Source organism: Epinephelus fuscoguttatus, linkage group LG4 (assembly GCF_011397635.1).
Source record: "Epinephelus fuscoguttatus linkage group LG4, E.fuscoguttatus.final_Chr_v1".
Classification (NCBI taxonomy): Eukaryota; Metazoa; Chordata; class Actinopteri; order Perciformes; family Serranidae; genus Epinephelus; species Epinephelus fuscoguttatus.
This window is the reverse complement of record NC_064755.1, coordinates 38,951,618-38,970,475: the sequence shown is the minus strand read 5'-3', so window position 1 is coordinate 38,970,475 and position 18,858 is coordinate 38,951,618. Positions and strand designations below refer to the sequence as shown.

The 18,858-nt window shown below is 39.7% G+C and overlaps 1 protein-coding gene across 2 annotated transcripts in view; it reads right to left on the bottom strand.

Annotated features, from left to right (window-relative positions):
• nox5 (NADPH oxidase, EF-hand calcium binding domain 5) overlaps positions 1–17,037 on the bottom strand; it is a 28,692-nt gene extending 11,655 nt beyond the window's left edge. Inside the window, exons 1-11 of one of the 2 annotated variants that reach the window (XM_049573665.1) lie at positions 16,660–17,037; positions 14,146–14,282; positions 9,964–10,114; positions 9,180–9,390; positions 8,235–8,472; positions 7,826–7,979; positions 7,395–7,567; positions 4,577–4,759; positions 3,622–3,754; positions 2,325–2,467; positions 1,747–1,950 (exon numbers count right to left, since the gene is read on the bottom strand). In XM_049573665.1, coding sequence (XP_049429622.1) covers positions 1,747–1,950; positions 2,325–2,467; positions 3,622–3,754; positions 4,577–4,759; positions 7,395–7,567; positions 7,826–7,979; positions 8,235–8,472; positions 9,180–9,390; positions 9,964–10,114; positions 14,146–14,265 — 1,710 coding nt within the window. In that variant the 5' untranslated portion in view covers positions 14,266–14,282; positions 16,660–17,037. Of the gene's footprint in view, positions 1–1,746; positions 1,951–2,324; positions 2,468–3,621; positions 3,755–4,576; positions 4,760–7,394; positions 7,568–7,825; positions 7,980–8,234; positions 8,473–9,179; positions 9,391–9,963; positions 10,115–14,145; positions 14,286–16,659 lie in introns of both variants that reach the window. The other variant, XM_049573664.1, reaches the window with a different exon arrangement.
• Positions 17,038–18,858: the final 1,821 nt, after the last annotated feature.

Genomic DNA, 18,858 nt, shown 5'->3' with positions numbered 1-18,858 from the left:
TTACATTGTAGATTCTCACTGAAGGCATCAAAACTATGAATGAACACATGTGGAGTTATGTACTTAACAAAAAAGGTGAAATAACTGAAAACATGTTTTATATTCTAGTTTCTTCAAAATAGCCACCCTTTGCTCTGATTACTGCTTTGCACACTCTTGGCATTCTCTCCATGAGCTTCAAGAGGTAGTCACCTGAAATGGTTTCCACTTCACAGGTGTGCCTTATCAGGGTTAATTAGTGGAATTTCTTGCTTTATCAATGGGGTTGGGACCATCAGTTGTGTTGTGCAGAAGTCAGGTTAATACACAGCCGACAGCCCTATTGGACAACTGTTAAAATTCATATTATGGCAAGAACCAATCAGCTAACTAAAGAAGAACGAGTGGCCATCATTACTTTAAGAAATGAAGGTCAGTCAGTCCGGAAAATTGCAAAAACTTTAAATGTGTCCCCAAGTGGAGTCGCAAAAACCATCAAGCGCTACAACGAAACTGGCACACATGAGGACCGACCCAGGAAAGGAAGACCAAGAGTCACCTCTGCTTCTGAGGATAAGTTCATCCGAGTCACCAGCCTCAGAAATCGCAAGTTAACAGCAGCTCAGATCAGAGAGCAGATGAATGCCACACAGAGTTCTAGCAGCAGACCCATCTCTAGAACAACTGTTAAGAGGAGACTGCGCGAATCAGGCCTTCATGGTCAAATAGCTGCTAGGAAACCACTGCTAAGGAGAGGCAACAAGCAGAAGAGATTTGAGCCAAGAAACACAAGGAAAGGACATTAGACCAGTGGAAATCTGTGCTTTGGTCTGATGAGTCCAAATTTGAGCTCTTTGGTTCCAACCGCCGTGTCTTTGTGAGCCGCAGAAAAGGTGAACGGATGGATTTCACATGCCTGGTTCCCACTGTGAAGCATGGAGGAGGAGGTGTGATGGTGTGGGGGTGTTTTGCTGGTGACACTGTTGGGGATTTATTCAAAATTGAAGGCACACTGAACCAGCATGGCTACCACAGCATCCTGCAGCGACATGCCATCCCATCCGGTTTGCGTTTAGTTGGACGATCATTTATTTTTCAACAGGACAATGACCCCAAACACACCTTCAGGCTGTGTAAGGGCTATTTGACCAAGAAGGAGAGTGATGGAGTGCTGCGGCAGATGACCTGGCCTCCACAGTCACCGGACCTGAACCCAATCGAGATGGTTTGGGGTGAGCTGGACCGCAGAGTGAAGGCAAAGGGGCCAACAAGTGCTAAACACCTCTGGGAACTCCTTCAAGACTGTTGGAAAACCATTTCAGGTGACTACCTCTTGAAGCTCATGGAGAGAATGCCAAGAGTGTGCAAAGCAGCAATCAGAGCAAAGGGTGGCTATTTTGAAGAAACTAGAATATAAAACATGTTTTCAGTTATTTCACCTTTTTTTGTTAAGTACATAACTCCACATGTGTTCATTCATAATTTTGATGCCTTCAGTGAGAATCTACAATGTAAATAGTCATGAAAATAAAGAAAACACATCGAATGAGAAGGTGTGTCCAAACTTTTGGCCTGTACTGTATATATATATATATATATATATATATATATATATATAATTTTTTTTCTCGGAATATTATCCCTCTCCCCTGACTCCATATTTTTATTTGTTTTACCCACAGTGGCCCTGATATGCCGTCAGAAATAACAGATAAAAGATTAAATAACTGTGATATTTTTTAATAAAATGAAGACATGTGTCGGGACCTCTCTGAGTGGAGGAGCCTCTCCTCGCTCTGCCGGCTCCAGCCCATCTGGAAGAGGCTCCGCCAGGCCCTGAGATCCAGAAGGTGGGGAGGGCGGAGCCTCATCGGCCTCGAAGCCGTTCTGACGGTACATCTTAAGCTCGATGGCGTCATCCTCGTTATAAGCTACGGCTCCGTTACTGTTTGTGGAGCTGAACAGCTCCTCCTGTAAAGAGGAGAAATATCATGAAAACCTGACGGCCAGTGAGTGTGTACTCGTACATGATACATAGTGAGGACCGGAAAACGTATTTTAGCAACAGAGTGAGGACATTTTTGAAAAGTGAGGACATTTTGGCGGGTCTTCACTTTTTCACAGGCCTGTTTGAGGTTTAAGACGTGGTTTTAGGGTTCAGGTTAGAATTAGGTTTAATTTAGGATTAGGGTTAGGCATTTAGTTGTGATGGTTAAGGTCAGGGTTAGGGGCTTATTGCATTATGTCAATGAGGGTCCTCACAAAAGTAGAAGTACAAGAATGTGTGTGTTTATGTGTGTGTTTATGTGTGTGTGTGTGTGTGTGTGTGTGTGTGTGTGTTGAACCTGGGCCGTCAGCAGCTGTCTCCGGTTCCTCAGGCTGGTGGCCAGTCTCTTCGGGCTGACCATCTCGCTGTCTGACTCTCTGAAGTACTCGTACAGGCGGTTGGTCCACTGACCCATCGAGCGGATGTGAAGCCACAGACTCTCTGCAGGTCAAAGGTCACAGCACTGAAACACTTTAAAACACCCATTCTGGGTCCTGTCTTTTGAGTATGAATAATTGTTGCATTGTTTGCAAATTTGTTTTTGCACATTAATGTTCTGAAATACAAAGTTTCGCACTTCATTCCAGACTATTAACAATAAACCCATTGTCCCCATGTAATAATAATAATAATGATAATAATAATGATGATGACAATAAACAACTTTATTTATAAAGCACCTTTCATTCAAGAAATGCAGCACAAACTGCTTTACAATAAGGGCAGTATGAGCACTGGGTGCTTCACATGAAAACAGACATAATGGACATAAAACAGAGCTGATTCATAAAATCAGGTAAGAATTTAAAAGAGTTGCAGCAGCATGAAGCGTAAAAAGAACAAGTTTCAGACCTGTATCGGGAAGTTCAGAGCTAGTTAAAGGCTAAAGTGAACAGACACGTTTTTAGCTTGCTTTGAAAAATATTTAGCAAGCTAGCTTCCCTGATATCTATAGGTAGTGTGCTCCATAGCTTTGGGGCGTCACTGACAAAGGCTGCATCAGTGATCTTCTTCTAGCTGTTGCTGGGAACCTCCATTAAACCAGCAGCAGATGCACAATAAAGGCATGAATCAATGTCTCTGCATCTTTTTCATTTAGACATGGCTGAATGTTTCTAAGGTGGAAAGTGATCATCTTGTTTCATCACCTTGATATGAGGACGTCATTTTTGTTTTCAGTACTTCTTACTGTTCAAAGACAAAGCTTAGTTTTTTTATACGTATCATGTCCTAATAATCCCATATAGTTAAGAGAAATTAAAAATGTATATCAAACAAAAGCATTAAAGCTAAAAGTACTCATGATGCGTAATAATACATACTATATTGTTTGATTATGATTATTGATGCATTAATGTGTTCATCACTTTAATGTTGCAGCTGGTAAAGGTGGAGCTCATTTTAATAACTGTAATAATACATCATCATTCATTATTGATTATATTTTGTATTAAAGTAACTAAAGCTGTCCGATAAATAGAGTGCAGTAAAAAAGTACAATATTTCCTTATATTACCCAATATCACAATATAAGATAGAAATACTGAAGTAGTCCCTTAGTTACTTTCCACCACTGTGTGAGAGCTGAGGCGTACCTGACTGTTCCGGAGCGCTGCTGATGGTGAACGGGTGCCACTCGTACTTGGCGATCACGGGAATGTTGATGTAGACGTAATCTCCAGGTTTGAAATGGAAGAACTGAGGACGTTTGATCACTAGGTGAGTCACCTGCACACAGAAACAGAAAAGACGACATCACACATTCATACATTACATCATGCTGTCATTAATGTGATGTAGACAAAGCTCACTGCTGTGATAGAGCCACGTCAACCATCTCTGACCTGATGATGAAGTTAAAGGGATAGTGCACCCAAAAATGAAAATTCAGCCATTATCTACTCACCCATATGCCGAGGGAGGCTCAGGTGAAGTTTTAGAGTCCTCACAACACTTGTGGAGATCCCGGGGGAGAGGGGGTAGCAACACAACTCCACCTAATGCAGGCTGACGGCGCCCCAGATTCAAATGTCCAAAAACACGTAACTGAAACCACAAAATATCTCCATACTGCTCGTCCGTGGTGATCCAAGTGTCCTGAAGCCCCGACATAAAAAATTGTTTGGAAGAACATCATCTGAACTCTGTTTTTAGCCTCATTGTAGCCTGTAGCTCTAACTGTTCAAATGACGTTTTTCCAAACAACTTTTTATGTCGGGGCTTCAGGACACTTGGATCACTACAGACGAGCAGTATGGAGATACTTTGTGGTTTCAATTATGTGATTTGGGAGGTTTGAATCTGGGGTGCCCTAAGCCTCCATTAGGTGGAGTTGTGTTGCTACCCCCTCTCCCCTTGGATCTCTGCAAGTGTTATGACTCTAAAACTTCAGAAGAAGAACACATAAAAACTGATCCCAGTCACTTTCTCACAGTGAGGCAGACAACTTATTAAATAAACAGTGGTATCAGATCGGTACGTTGTATCGGCCGATACCCAAAACCCAGGTATTGTATCGGGTCTGAAAAAGTCGCTCCGGTGCATCCCTACCTTTGACGGCAGCAGGTTGACCTCGACGATGTAAAGACCTCCCATGCGCGAGACAGCGATTCCCACGATCTTCTCCAGCAGGAAGACCAAACCAGGAGCCACAAACCACTTCCAGAAGTTTGCACAGTGAACCACCAGCAGAGCCCAGACCAACACATAGGACAGGTGAGACCAGTAAAACACCTGGAGGACACACAACATACAGCCTGAGACAGGAAGCTGTCTGCAGCTCTATGAAGTGCCTGACAGACGGAGGGTGGAATCATTGAAGTGGTCAGTTAGAAATATTTAATGTCATCATGCTTTACTTTTCCAGACAAAAAAACATGGAGTCTTTTCTTTTAGACTTTTGTTTTGTTCTGATTCTGATGTTGAATGTTTCTCAGATCAGTGTCGGGACAATAAAACAACAAATGACAATAAAAACAGAAGATTATATCCTCTGACATCAACTCCTGGATGCACATCAACAATAACATCTTCTCAATGACCCATATTCAATACAAAGTTCTACACAGTTTCACCTGACACAATATAAACTACACAAACACCACTGATGACTACTTTGAAGCCACCTGGCTTTGCCGCCCGCCCCGATTCAAACATTCTGGACAAACAAAACACACAAAATATCCTCAACCACAAACCACAGCGCTCCAGTCGCTCCCTCTGTGTGTCTGCTACGTGATCTCGCAACAGTTGAACCGCCACTAAAACATGAACAACCTGTACTCGTCACCCTAACAGTCACTAAAAAGACAATTTTACTGAACTGTAAAGACAGAAACAACCTCTCAACACTGCAGTGGCATCATCTACTCTCTCAGTACATTTCAATAGAAAGACAAATAGCTTTGGAAAACATATTGGGCTCCATTCATTAACAGCACCTATATACCTGTGTAACAACCTCCCCCAAGCCTCATACTACAGCTGAATATTTATGTATTTATTTTCATTCATTTTGTCACTACATCCCTTTTATTACTTCACATATTCATGAATTATTTCTTAATAACTATGTTTATTATCATTATTATAGTATGAGTATTATAATAATAATAATAATAATAATAATAATAATAAAAAAAAAAGAAGATTATTGTAACAAGTGAGCACAGACAGCAGAGGGAGCCGCTCACACACACTGAGCTGTGTGTGTGTGTGTGTGTGTGTGTGTGTGTGTGTGTGTGTGTGTGTGTGTAAAAACATGCTGAGTGTGAGTGGAGGTGGAGAGATCACTGTTTTATATACAGAGATAATCAATCCATAAGGACTTTTAAACAAAGTGTTTTCAAAGAGCCTCAACACGACAACATGTTGTGTGTGTGACGTGTAGTGTTGTGTAGTGCCGTCTATTCTGTCAGAGCTGCTCACACGTCTGAAAGTCCTTCTAGTGAAACCCCAAAATAATCTTCTCATGACAACAGTGAAACTTAACTCCAGGATTTCATTTTCAACTTTTAACTTTAAACTTTAATTCCTGCACATTGTCTAACTTGCAAAAATAATGATTTTAATGCTGCAACATTTAGGTGCAGCATTAAAATCATTATTTTTGACAGTTAGACTGAGAGTCTGCAGACGTGTGAGCAGCTCTGACAGACCAGAAATCTTTAAAAAGATATCTGCCTTCCTCAGAAGTGTCACTTGGAGGTGGTTGTGACAGGTCCACCACCAAGTGACACTTCTGAGGAGGGTGGAAGTTTCCACTGAAACATGTCAGGAAGCCTAAAAAGGTATGTAACACCTTAAAGTATGTAACACCTGAAGTGATTATCAGAAACTGAAGACATAATGAACTGGTGTTCATTATGTCTTCAGTTTCTGATAATCACTTCAATCACTGAACTGATAGTTAAATATGTTTGTGTGTTGCCGCTCTTTAAAAACACTTTGTATAAATGTCCTTATTGATTGGACTCTGCTCGACCCCTCTCCTACTCACCTGTTTGGAAATAGATGTGAGAAGTATTCCTTTGTTCTGACTTTTGACTTTCTAACATTGAAGGGTAGGTTTTTAAATTGTAATTACATCCATCATTATAAGTTACTGATATTATTCTGGCCGGCAACTATGTGAGGTCATCATGTCAATATGGACCAAAATTTCTGAGGAATTTTTCCAGCACCTTGTTGAATCTATGACACCAAGAATTAAGGTAGTTCTGAAGGCAAAGGGGTCCAACCTGGTACTAGCAAGGTGTACCTAATAGAAGTGGTCGGTGAGTGTAGAAGATTGTGTGCAAAAATCTGCAACAGAGCTTTGAAACGGCCGAGAGGAACTAGTGACTGCATGCTCACCTCCCAAACTCTGTATGTACCTTCGGTAGAGACAATAAAATCATGCTCTGAGAACGGAGAGCAAAACCATTTTCATTTTTTTTTTCTTCATGTACACAGATAGATATGGTGGAAGTACGTCAAGTAGAGTTCTATAAACAAGAGAATGCCAATGAAAAAGTCTTTGAAACTTTAAAGAGAGCTACCCAAACTGAGCATATAGGATACAGTGATGATCTTCCTGTGCTGTTTGCTCATTGCACTGGCTCCAATACCTGCATTTGGAGTGAATATTAATGCATAAAAAATGGTTATAAGGGCCTTTTTAGGGAGGGTCAAGATTAACTCCTCTGATAATAAGAGCAATCCCTACTTGATAAGTCTTCATGCAGCGCTCACTGGATCGACTGCTTTTCAAACTGAGAAACCCATCAGCTGGGTGCACAGTGCAGACTCAGAGGTTTGACTCTGGACCCAGACAACAGCATCATCCTGTTGTCATGGAAACATGCTAACATGGTTAGTTTCCTTTTACCTCAAAGTGTCCGCTGCGTCGTACGAAGGTGCTGGAGCAGAGCACCATGAGGCTGATCAACACCTGCAGGACGACACCGGTCACCGAAGCCGTCCCCTTCACCCAGCCGATCCCCGGCCGCGTGGTCAGCAGGTACTCCCACAGGTGGTACTCACTGCTCTCTGCCATCCGCACTGAAACACATGACACAAACACTATTTCAGCTGTGTGTCAACTACATTCACTGCTCACGGCTGATCATTAAAACATGCTGCTGTGTTTATACCAAAGGTGATTTTTAACTAAATAACCCCCTGCTGCAGAACGAAGTAGTCAACTGATAATCATGTGAAATAAAAGGAGAGTTATGATATTCAGGAGGTAACATTTACGAAACTCTTCCCATCACTACATGAACTCAAAGCTAAAGAAGAGACAGAGTGAGTTTGTACTGAAGTTGAGGACGTGAGCAGTGGTGTGCACCACCGTGTAGATTAAGATGGCATAGCCCACGATCTGATGCAGCAGGATGTTCTGGTCCAGAGGTAAGACCCTCACCACCCACGTCGCCCGCAGCCATGTCAGACAGCGACGCAGCATCAGCACCTGAACACAACATATTTCATAAAAAACCATCCATCCAACTTATTTTTCTGTATTTATCTGGGGTTTTTTTAAAGTTATTTCCTCTCACAGGATCAAAGATAAGCTTCTCTTATTCTCAGTCTTGTTAGCTGATAATGATTTTCTTTCAGGACTCGTTTTTTAAAAATATGTAATTCTTATCATGATGAAGTTCTCAGACAGGAAACTGGAGCAGCACGTGAGCTCCTCCAGCTGCAGCTCTGAGCCGTGTCGTACCATGACAAAGGTGCAGTTGAAGTTGAGACACTGTCCGCAGCCCTTCGCCACCATGAAGGAGACGCCGCCATGACGGTTCTGCAGCATGGCCCCGATGAAGAGCAGCACGTTGAGGCAGGCGTACAGACACAGGAACAGCAACTTCCTGCTGTTGTTGTGCCAGTAGGCTCGAGTCAGGTAACGAGGAGCTTGGCGCTTCTTCTGATCCAACTCGGGAGGCTTCAGCCAGTTAGCAGCACTGAGGAGGAGGAGGAGGAGGAGGAAAAATGTGTCTATAAACGTCACCTTCAAATTTCGCTAAAAAAGTTTACTGAGATATAAAACAATTTTGAATGTTTAATTTACATAAACAGCACAATTAACTGACCTCATACAGATTTAAACTGGGTTAATAAAAATAATAAATAAAAGGAATAATGAAGAAAAACAAATTATAAAAAATAATACATAAAAATAATAGGGTTGATAAATAATAATATATTATAAAAGGAATAATAAATAATAGGGATAGTAAAAAATAATAAATGAGAGGAATAATAAATAATAACAAATAAGAGGGATGATGAATAATTGGGATAATAAATAATAGGACTAATTATTAATAAAAAATCAATAGGGATGTTAAATAATAATAAATGACAGGAAAATAAAATAAAATATAATGAATAATAAAAAACAATAGGAATAATGAACAGTTATAAATATTAGGAATAATATCTAAAAATAACAATAATAATAAATAGAATAATATATAATAAAATAATAATAAATAATAGGAATATTAAATAATTATAAAATAATAGGATTAATGAATAATATTTAATAATATGAATAAAAATGATAATAAAAGGAGGAAAAATAATAAATAATAATCAAATAATTGGATAATAAACAATTAATAAATAATTGGATAATAAGTGCAGACACTAAATGCAGGTGTCTGACCTGATGGTGAGGTTCTCCATCACCTCAGGGAAGTTCTCCAGCTCAGCTTTGAGCTCCTCAAAGGTGATGGAGCCGCTGTTGTCTTTGTCGGCCGACTCAAACAGCGCCAGCGTCAAATCATCCAGTTTCTCCTCCGGCAGAGAGATGGCGCTCTCACGTAGACATGACTTCAGAACAGTTCGCAGCTCGTCTGGATCGATTGAACCGCTGCCTGTTAGACAAAATTTACCTCAATTACACTGAGAGACGAGACTGTGTGTGTGTTTCAGAGTGGATGGATTAAAAGACTGAACGTGTGGAGCAAAGAACAGCCTCCAGCTTTTTAAGACATCTCAATGGCATTCTGGGAAATGTAGGAAGTTGGAAAATGAAAGAAGAGTTCGTCATAACACCTGAAATATCTCCTGAAACGGAACTATAACAGATGATCACATGTAAAGAGTATCTCATTAAAGGACCAGTCTGGTGTTCTTCAATATTTTTCTTATTGTCAGATTCAAATCAACAACAACAACATATTCAACGCTGTCTGTGTCTCTCGGCTCCAAGCCCACTGGTTCCTACTGAAGATCTTTACAAACACAAATTATTTCATCAGTGTTTTCCTCAAACAAACATGAAAAAATAGTGACTTTGTCGGGGACTATTTTCAGTGGCAGATTAATCCACATTTGGTGCTCTAGTAAGTATATGTGGAAGCTGGAGGGTGTATAAAATTAAGTAATAACAGTGTGGCTCACTGATGTGTTTGGAGGAAGAAGGCATATATATCAGGGTCACTGACCGTCCACGTCGTAGACCTGGAACAGGAACTTGAGCTTATCTGTCTCGCTGCCGTGGATCAGGAGTTCCAGAGCTTCCAGCAGCTCGTCCAGACTGATGGAGCTGCTGCCGTCAGAGTCGAACAGCGCAAAGAAACGCTCGGCAAAGAAAGACTGTAGAGAAAACACACACATCAGAACACATCTCATAACATGATCAGATATAACAGCAAAGGTCAGTGTGTCTGTGATCACCTGTACTTTACCTGAACACGTCCATTCATTAGGGGTGGGAATCATCTGAGGCTCCACAATACGATATTATTGCAATTTGAAATTTGTTGCGATATGCTGAGTATTGTGATAAAATATATTGCAATAAATTAAATGTAAATTGTGTAATCAATCTACCATTTATTTATATTTTTTTGTTATTTGACAGTAATCAGTATCTAGTTCCTAAAATGTTGAGGCAGAGGGTACTTGCTGTAGCTCTGGTTGAGGGTGACAGGCTGTCAGCAAATAGTTTGTTGGGCACAGGGAAACGGAAATCTGTGTGGGTACATGAGACCCTAAAAAAAAGGGCGGATCATGGGGAGTACCACCAGTTGGTCCAGGAGCTTCACCTCCATGACAGCCAGTTCCAGGCCATCATCGAGGATCAGGTCCATTTTAGATCCATTTTAGGATGACTCAGGGACAGTTTGACAACCTGCTGTGTATCATCAGGCCATATAGCTCTGGGTATCCAGCAACCGCTACCACCAGTTTCTCCTCCATTGTTTACCAACTGTAAACTTGTTGTCGTGACCACTACAGAAGGCCTGCCTCTCAAATCATCTGATTGGACAATGGGAAAATAGATGGTGAAAAAAGTGATGACGTGGGGTGCTTTTCCGCTCTGAGTTGAAGTTTTTTTTAACTCATGGAGTTCAGAGCATTCAAGCAAAAATGCCAGGCGCCTAGAGCACAGAAATGCCAAACGTGTCACAACACAAGCAAAAATTTTCATTCTCATTAAAAACAATTACAAAAAGCCTTCCTCAACTGCTAAAATGCTTTCTGTGCAATCAGGGCCTTAGAGTATTGTTCTCTTAGTACCACTAGATGGCACAAAAAAGTGCCCATGAATGAGGACAACAGCTCAAAGTTAAGTAGAATGAAGTATAAGGTCAAGTAGACCTAAAATGTGATGTCCTTATAGGAGGACGCTACAACGGAGTATTAGGGCCACATTAAAGAAAAAAAAATCTGAGATGTCGAGAATAAAGTCGAAATATTACGAGAATAAAGTCGAACTATTATGAGATTAAAGTTGTAATTTAACAAGATTAAAGTCATACTATTACGAGAATAAAGTCGAAATATTATGAGATTAAAATTGTAATTTAACGAGATTAAAGTCATAATGTTACGAGAATGAAGTCGAAATATTATGAAATTAAAGTCATAATTTAACGAGATTAAAGTCATAATATTACGAGAATAAAGTCGAAATATTATGAAATTAAAGTCATAATTTAACAAGATTAAAGTCATAATATTACAAGAATAAAGTCGTAGTTTTTAAGGAAATAACCAACAACAAACAGAATATCAGATTGTCTTTCATGCCATTGTAAGTAGCCTAATAATTAGGTTCGGGAACCGGCAGCGTGCCGATTCTGTGTCAGTCGAAACTGCGGGCCCAACTCTGCCACTGATTGGCCAGTGTGACATTCTTCATAATACATATAGAATGTTAGTGAAACACAAATAGGCCTAACAGAAACTTGCGTTTGTTTGGGGACAAGTTAGTGGTCTCGTTACTCGTTCCACAGGCGAAGGACCCCGGACACATAACCTACAGTAAATACACTGGTTGTTAGTAACTTTTAACATACATGAGTCTTTGTGACTCTTGGCTCTTGTCCCCTAACTAATGCTTGTTTCTCTTTCACTAACGATATTTTCACATGATTAAGTGACATCCCATTATTTCCTCTGTAAACCTAACATTACAGCAGCCTACAAGCATGCTGTGTCAATAAATCAGCTCAGACACTGTTAGAAATGTGATATTTAGCCTAATAACATCATGCTACAACAGTAATAACGTCAGCTTTAGTCAAATGGCTCTAGCTCTCCCGGTAAATGTCATAAACTCTGGACACATTTTCCCTGTATGTTAACATGATAATGGCCGCGTTTCCCAGATCGCTCTTAGCTTAAGAAGATTTTTCACTAAGAAGGAGTTGTAAGATTGAGCTGACCCACTCTTAACATTCTTCTTAGCCACCAAACGCTCACAGATCCAGCCGCAGCAGGCACATTAATATTACACTAGCCTAAGCAAGGAGATGTTAAAACAGTGATGGGGACAGTGATGAAATGGTGGGTGATCGATGTGCCTGACATCGATTGATTTAGAGTTTCAGCACTGCGGTAGTGGCCAGCTCCTGTTAAGATATAAACAGAATGAAAGCGGACAAGGTAATTACAGAACTTGTCTTGAGAAATAGCTTTCAAATTGAATCAGAGATTAAATGCATTTTCAATAAAGGCAACTTTTTAAATTAGGCTATTGCTTTCTTTTCACTCTCTGCATCCATTTAAGATTTTACTTGAGATCACTCTTTAAGAAACTCTTAACAGGAGCTGGCCACTACTGCGGTGCTGAAACTAAATCAATCGATGTCAGGCGCATCGATCACCCACCACTTCATCAGCTATAAGTCACACACAGCCTACTTATTTTTCGTCTTATTATTATTTTTCTTCCGCCAGATTTTGGTGCGTAACTTGTGCCACAGCTCTGAGCGCACACAGGGTGCTTAGGCTAGTGTAATATTAATGTGCCTGCTGCGGCTGGATCTGTGAACGTTTGGTGGCTAAGAAGAATGTTAAGAGTGGGTCAGCTCAATCTTGCAACTCCTTCTTAGTGAAAGATCTTCTTAAGCTAAGAGCGATCTGGGAAACGCGGCCATTATCATGTCAACATACAGGGAAAATGTGTCCAGAGTTTATGATATTTACCGGGAGAGCTAGAGCCATTTGACTAAAGCTGATGTTATTACTGTTGTAGCATGATGTTATTAGGCTAAATATCACATTTCTAACAGTGTCTGAGCTGATTTATTGACACAGCATGCTTGTAGGCTGCTGTAATGTTAGGTTTACAGAGGAAATAACGGGATGTGACTTAATGAGGTGAAAATATCGTTAGTGAAAGAGAAACAAGCGTTAGTTAGGGGACAAGAGCCAAGAGTCACAAACACTCATGTATGTTAAAAGTTACTAACAACCGGTGTATTTACTGTAGGTTATGTGTCCGGGGTCCTTCGCCTGTGGAACGAGTAACGAGACCACTAACTTGTCCCCAAACAAACGCATGTTTCTGTTAGGCCTATTTGTATTTCACTAACGTTCTATATGTATTATGAAGAATGTCACACTGGCCAATCAGTGGCAGAGTTGGGCCCGCAGTTTCGACTGACACAGAATCGGCACGCTGCCGGTTCCCGAACCTAATTATTAGGCTACTTACAACGGCATGAAAGACAATCTGATATTCTGTTTGTTGTTGGTTATTTCCTTAAAAACTACGACTTTATTCTCGGAATATTATGACTTTAATCTTGTTAAATTATGACTTTAATCTCATAATATTTCGACTTTATTCTCGTAATATTATGACTTTTTCTCAGTTATGACTTTATTCTCGAAATATTACGACTTTAATCTCATAATAGTTCGACTTTATTCTCGTAATATTATGAATTTTCTCGGTTATGACTTTATTCTCGAAATATTACGAGTTTTTTCTCGTAATATTTCGACTTTATTCTCGAAATCTCCGAATTTTTTTTTCTTCAATGTGGCCCTAATACTCCGTCGTAGGACACGGGGTCTCAGGAGGATATAAAATTTTAACGTTTCAAATGATTAATATTTCACTTAAATCGAACAGAAAAGTTCAGAATCAGATTTGTGTACCAGAGCATAGCCTTTTCTTCTTCTCTCTCCTTAATCATGTGACGACCCCTCAGATTTATCTGGTGACCCTTTAGATGGGCCCGACCTCTCAGTTTGGAACCATTTAGCATCAAACACTGGTGCTTCAGTATTAATAATCTATAGTCATGATGTCACAGAGAATCAGATTTCAGTCATGGGATGAATTGAATACTTTAACTTGAGGATATGAGTATTCATGTTTGCCTCACCTCTTTGACCTTGAGAGCCGTTTTAAACTCGTCGATGTCAATCTCTTTGTCGTCTCCGGCGATGGTCTCAAACTGTTTGGTGACCCACTCAAGCCAGCGAGCATCCTCGTCCAGACTCATGGTGACCAGCTCTGCTGCTGCTGGAGGACACAAACCAACAGTTCGTCAAACTTCACTATGATTCTGTAATATAAACATAATCTTAGGGGATTAGCACCTCCTCCAGTCAGACAAACTTCGTGGACAGACTGAGCAGATACAGAATAAGAGGGGAGGTTCTGTCTCAAAGAGGAACACTTCTCTTCTTCTGACAGCTCTTTGATGCCTGATAACATGAATGTTTTCCACCTCTTTATCTAAACATCTCTGTCTCCATCCTGATTGTGCTCCTCTGATCTGTGGAGTTCCTCAGGGGTCGACCCTAAGTCCCCTTTTATTATCTCAACACCACATTACATTACTATGCATTTGTGGAACCTGATGAAACTTCAGATTTGGCCATTTTATATAAAAATCTGCAGGAGATTAGAGCCTGAATGTCTCCAAGACCATTATATCTCAACAAAAACTGAGCATAGCGTTAGTTCAGGCAGGACTATGAATCAAATGAATCAAATCTGTAAACAGTTGATTATCAAAGTACAAAAATGTGTGTTCAAGTGGTAACACAAACACCTCTTCTCAATTTGTTCTTCTCCTCTCCTCATTCTCTCCTCCCTTTTTTAAATACTCACATGTCAATTATCTTCTAAAGAAGCTGTAAATATTATTTAAGAGTCCCAGAGAACAGAAACGAGCAGCCCCACACTCCTCCTCAGTGCTCTTTATGCACTGCAGTCCCAAACTGCATGTTACATTTGTTAAAATTAATTACCAGAGATGCAACGTGGGAGACGTAAACATTATTTCAAGTTGAGTTTTACTCTAAAGACTTGTGGACTTTGGACAGCAACTTGACGCCTGTCAACAATGGGTTACTGCCTACATTAGACTGCCTGTATTAAGATGTTCTAACAGTGGTTTAATTTCAGAACAAAGACAGAGTGCCAAGGCTTAGGGCAAATACTATTGTCACGTGGCTGCCATGAAGGCAGATGAGGGAGACGTGATGTTGCTCTGCAGGGATTCGATTTACGTGCAGCTGCCGCAAGGGAAGTTGAAGAGGAAGGGGCAGGGGGATGCCATGGGCCAAATCTAAAAACTAAAATTTAAAATTATTGAAAGAAATAGAAAAAAAAAAAAAAAAAGTCTCGCAAACAGGGCACTTATCTAGACAGTGGGCAAAAGGGCAGGTGCATGAGCACCACCTGGGGTCTGTCTGTGCATGTGCCTGTTGTGATATAGTTTTGCTGTTGTTAATGTGGTCCCCAATCAATCAATAAATAAACACGTTTGCCGTTTATCGTGGAGGCATGCAAGAACAACAAAGATTTCTTCATGAATTCAAGATAACATGACATGACATGATTTACAAATGGTCATTTTAAGGCGGAAGTGGTCCTTACAGATCACTCCTTTCATTTCCTTAATTTCTTTTTTTAAATGTATACTATGGAACTCACACAGTGCTTTATCTGCAGTAACGTTATATTATTTAACACACAATCTGATAATAATGACCTGTGTGGCTCAACTGTCCAACCTTCATGAACAGCTGAAGTCCTGTGGACGTCCTGCTGTATTCCTACAGAGGGACCACTATTGATACACTGCTGCAACATGTACGATGTTGCCATGGAGATGTCAGCCACAGAGAAAGAACAAAATAACACACACAAGTTGTGGCTGAAAATCATCGGACACAACAAATAATTAACCACACCGCAATAATTATATTATCAAAACTTGATGAATCACAGATTGTTCCTCCATAGCGTCAGAGCCTCCGGCTTCTTTCTTTTGCCGTTTAATGAACAATTACAAGAATATTTATAATGAAATAATTTATTTGTTAAAGTCTTAAAATCAGTCACATTCTCTCTGCTTTGCTTATGTATCTTGTTTGTGGTGAAAACACAAAATGCTATTTCTGTGCAGTAGTTCAGTTTTTCCCCAGTTTTAAATAAACAAAACTGCATTTAGTAAAAAATAAAATCTGAATAGAAGTCAGACTGAACTCCTGTCAGACTACAGAATAACATCTCATTTCATTAGAGATTACTGTTATCATCAGCTAATCTAATGATAACTAACAATTACTTGATTAATTTCATACTATAAAATGTCAGCAAAACAATGTTCACTTTAATATCCTGAAGCACATTTTCACATCATTAAACGTCCAAAAATCACAAATATTCACTTTCCTGAGATAAAAGACCAAGAAAAGCAGCAGATTATCATGTTTAAGATGCTGGAACAATCAAAGTTTTGGCTTCTCTGCTTAGAAAATGACTCAAACAATAAACTGATTGTAAGAAAAGTTGCAAATGAGTTTAGTTTTGGATCCACAGCAGCTCCACATTTCATAACTTCACAACCTGCTCAGATATGAAATTTTAAACAGAGTTTTACCTGCTGCAGAGAATCCTGCTGCCTCCTCAGCTGTTTATATCCCACGTCTTTAATGTTTCTGTTTCTTCATCTGCTCCTCTTCGTCACAGGTCCTGTCTCTGTCAGCTGGAGCTGACACACGGATGACCACTGAACGTCTCTGTGGACAGACTGGGACACTACAGCAGCAGCAGCACAACAGGAGTAAACATGAGGATACAGCTGAAACTGAGCCAGGATCAGAACTACACACTCACACTACAGAGAGCTCAGAGTTCAGGATCCACAAAGGCTCCAAATAACTTTTTCTCTATTGATCAATCTGCAGTTTATGTTCTTGATCAATCTTTCAGTTTTCTCAAAGCCCACAGTGACCGACCGACTGTTGAAAACCTCCAAATAATCCATTTACTGTGACAGAAAACAAAGAAAAACATCAAATCCTCAGATCTCATTGCTGATTATCGTTATTGCTGATTATCCTTTTGTAAAATAATTACAAAGAAAATGTACAATTTATATGACTAACATGGCCACAAGCCCAAAAGCAAACAGCACACACAAACTATAAAAAATACAAAAATATAATAATAATAATGATGACAGTTCTCCTACTTATTTAGCTTCATTTGCTAATTTACAATTATTCCCACTACATAAATTAGAGCTCAACAAGCTGAAGAAAAGCTGCTGATAACCTTTTGTTGATCGAATAATCGATTAACTGATTAACTGTTACAGCTGTAAAATCCACACTGATGATCATCTACTCATGTCTTATCGAAGAGTAAAAATTACCTACAGATATTAAATACTTTATGAAAACTGTTCATATTAATACAGATTCACATAATGTGCACGAGAAAGTTTAAGCACAGATTCACATTTGTTTCATATCATGAAACAATACTCATGTAAATTTAAAGAGTTCAATTCAGGTCAACGATTAATGGTCACTTTCTTTATTAATGCTTAGTCATCACACTAGATTTAAATGGAGTTTAGTAACTGAACACATCATCACTCATACCTCAATGTACAGAGTCGATTAAGTGCTAAGGAAGTTTGTTTCCCCGTTTTCAGTCTTTATGCTAAGATGAGCGAGCTGTTTCCATGTGTTTTTGGTCATTATGCTAAGCTAAGCTAACTGATTCGCAGTTTCCAGTCTTTATGCTATGCTAAGCTTCCTGTTTGCCCGTTTTATTTTATGCCGAGCTAAAATAGCTGATTCCCCGTTTTCAGTCTTTATGCTAAGCTAAGCTTGCAGTGTCCCTGTTTCTAGTTTTAATGTTCAGTTAAGCTAGCCGTTTCCCCCGTTTTCATTCTTTAAGCTAAGCTTAGCTAGCTGTTTCCATTTTTCCGGTCTTTATGCTAACCTAAGCTAGCTGTTCCGCATGTTTTTAGTCATTATGCTAAGCCAAGATGGCTGATTATCAGTTCCCAGTCTTCCTGCTTCCTGTTTCCCCATTTCCATTATGCTAATCTAAGCTAGCTGTTTCCACCTGCTCCCAGTCTTTATGCTAACCTAAGCTTGCTGTTTCTACATTTCAAGTCTTCATTCTAAGCTTAGCTTGCTGTTTCCAGTCTTTTTGAAAACCTAAGCTAGCTGTTGTCCCCATTGCCAGTCTTTATGCTAAGCTAGCTGTTTTCATGTTTCCAGTCTTTATGCTAAGATAGCTGTTTCCACCTGCTCCCAGTCTTTATGCTAACCTAAGCTTGCTGTTTCTACGTTTCAAGTCTTCATTCTAAGCTTAGCTTGCTGTTTCCAGTCTTTGTGAAAACCTTAGCTAGCTCTTTCCCCCATTACCATTCTTTATGCTAAGCTAAGCTAGCTGTATTCATGTTTCCAGTCTTTATGCTAAGCTAAGATAGCTGTTTCCCCTTGTTTTTGAGTCTCCTATGCTAAGCTATGCAGCTGCTGCTGTAGCTTCATATTTACTGTACAGAGGAGAGAGTGGTGTAAAGTGGTCTGAACTCTCTCAGGATTTCAGTCAATGTCAAATTTTAGCGTTAAAGCTTTTAGCCGTTAAGTCGAGACATCAAACATTCACAGATGTAAAAGTGAAACAATTAAGGTCTCTTTTTTGTGAGAGGAAAAAACTGTGAATCGTTTGTTATTTAACATTTTATTAGAATCTGTTTATATTTATACAGTTTTGGATTATGTGAACCTTTTATTGATCTCAGTTAGTCACTGTGCTCTTTTGACCGATAGTTTGT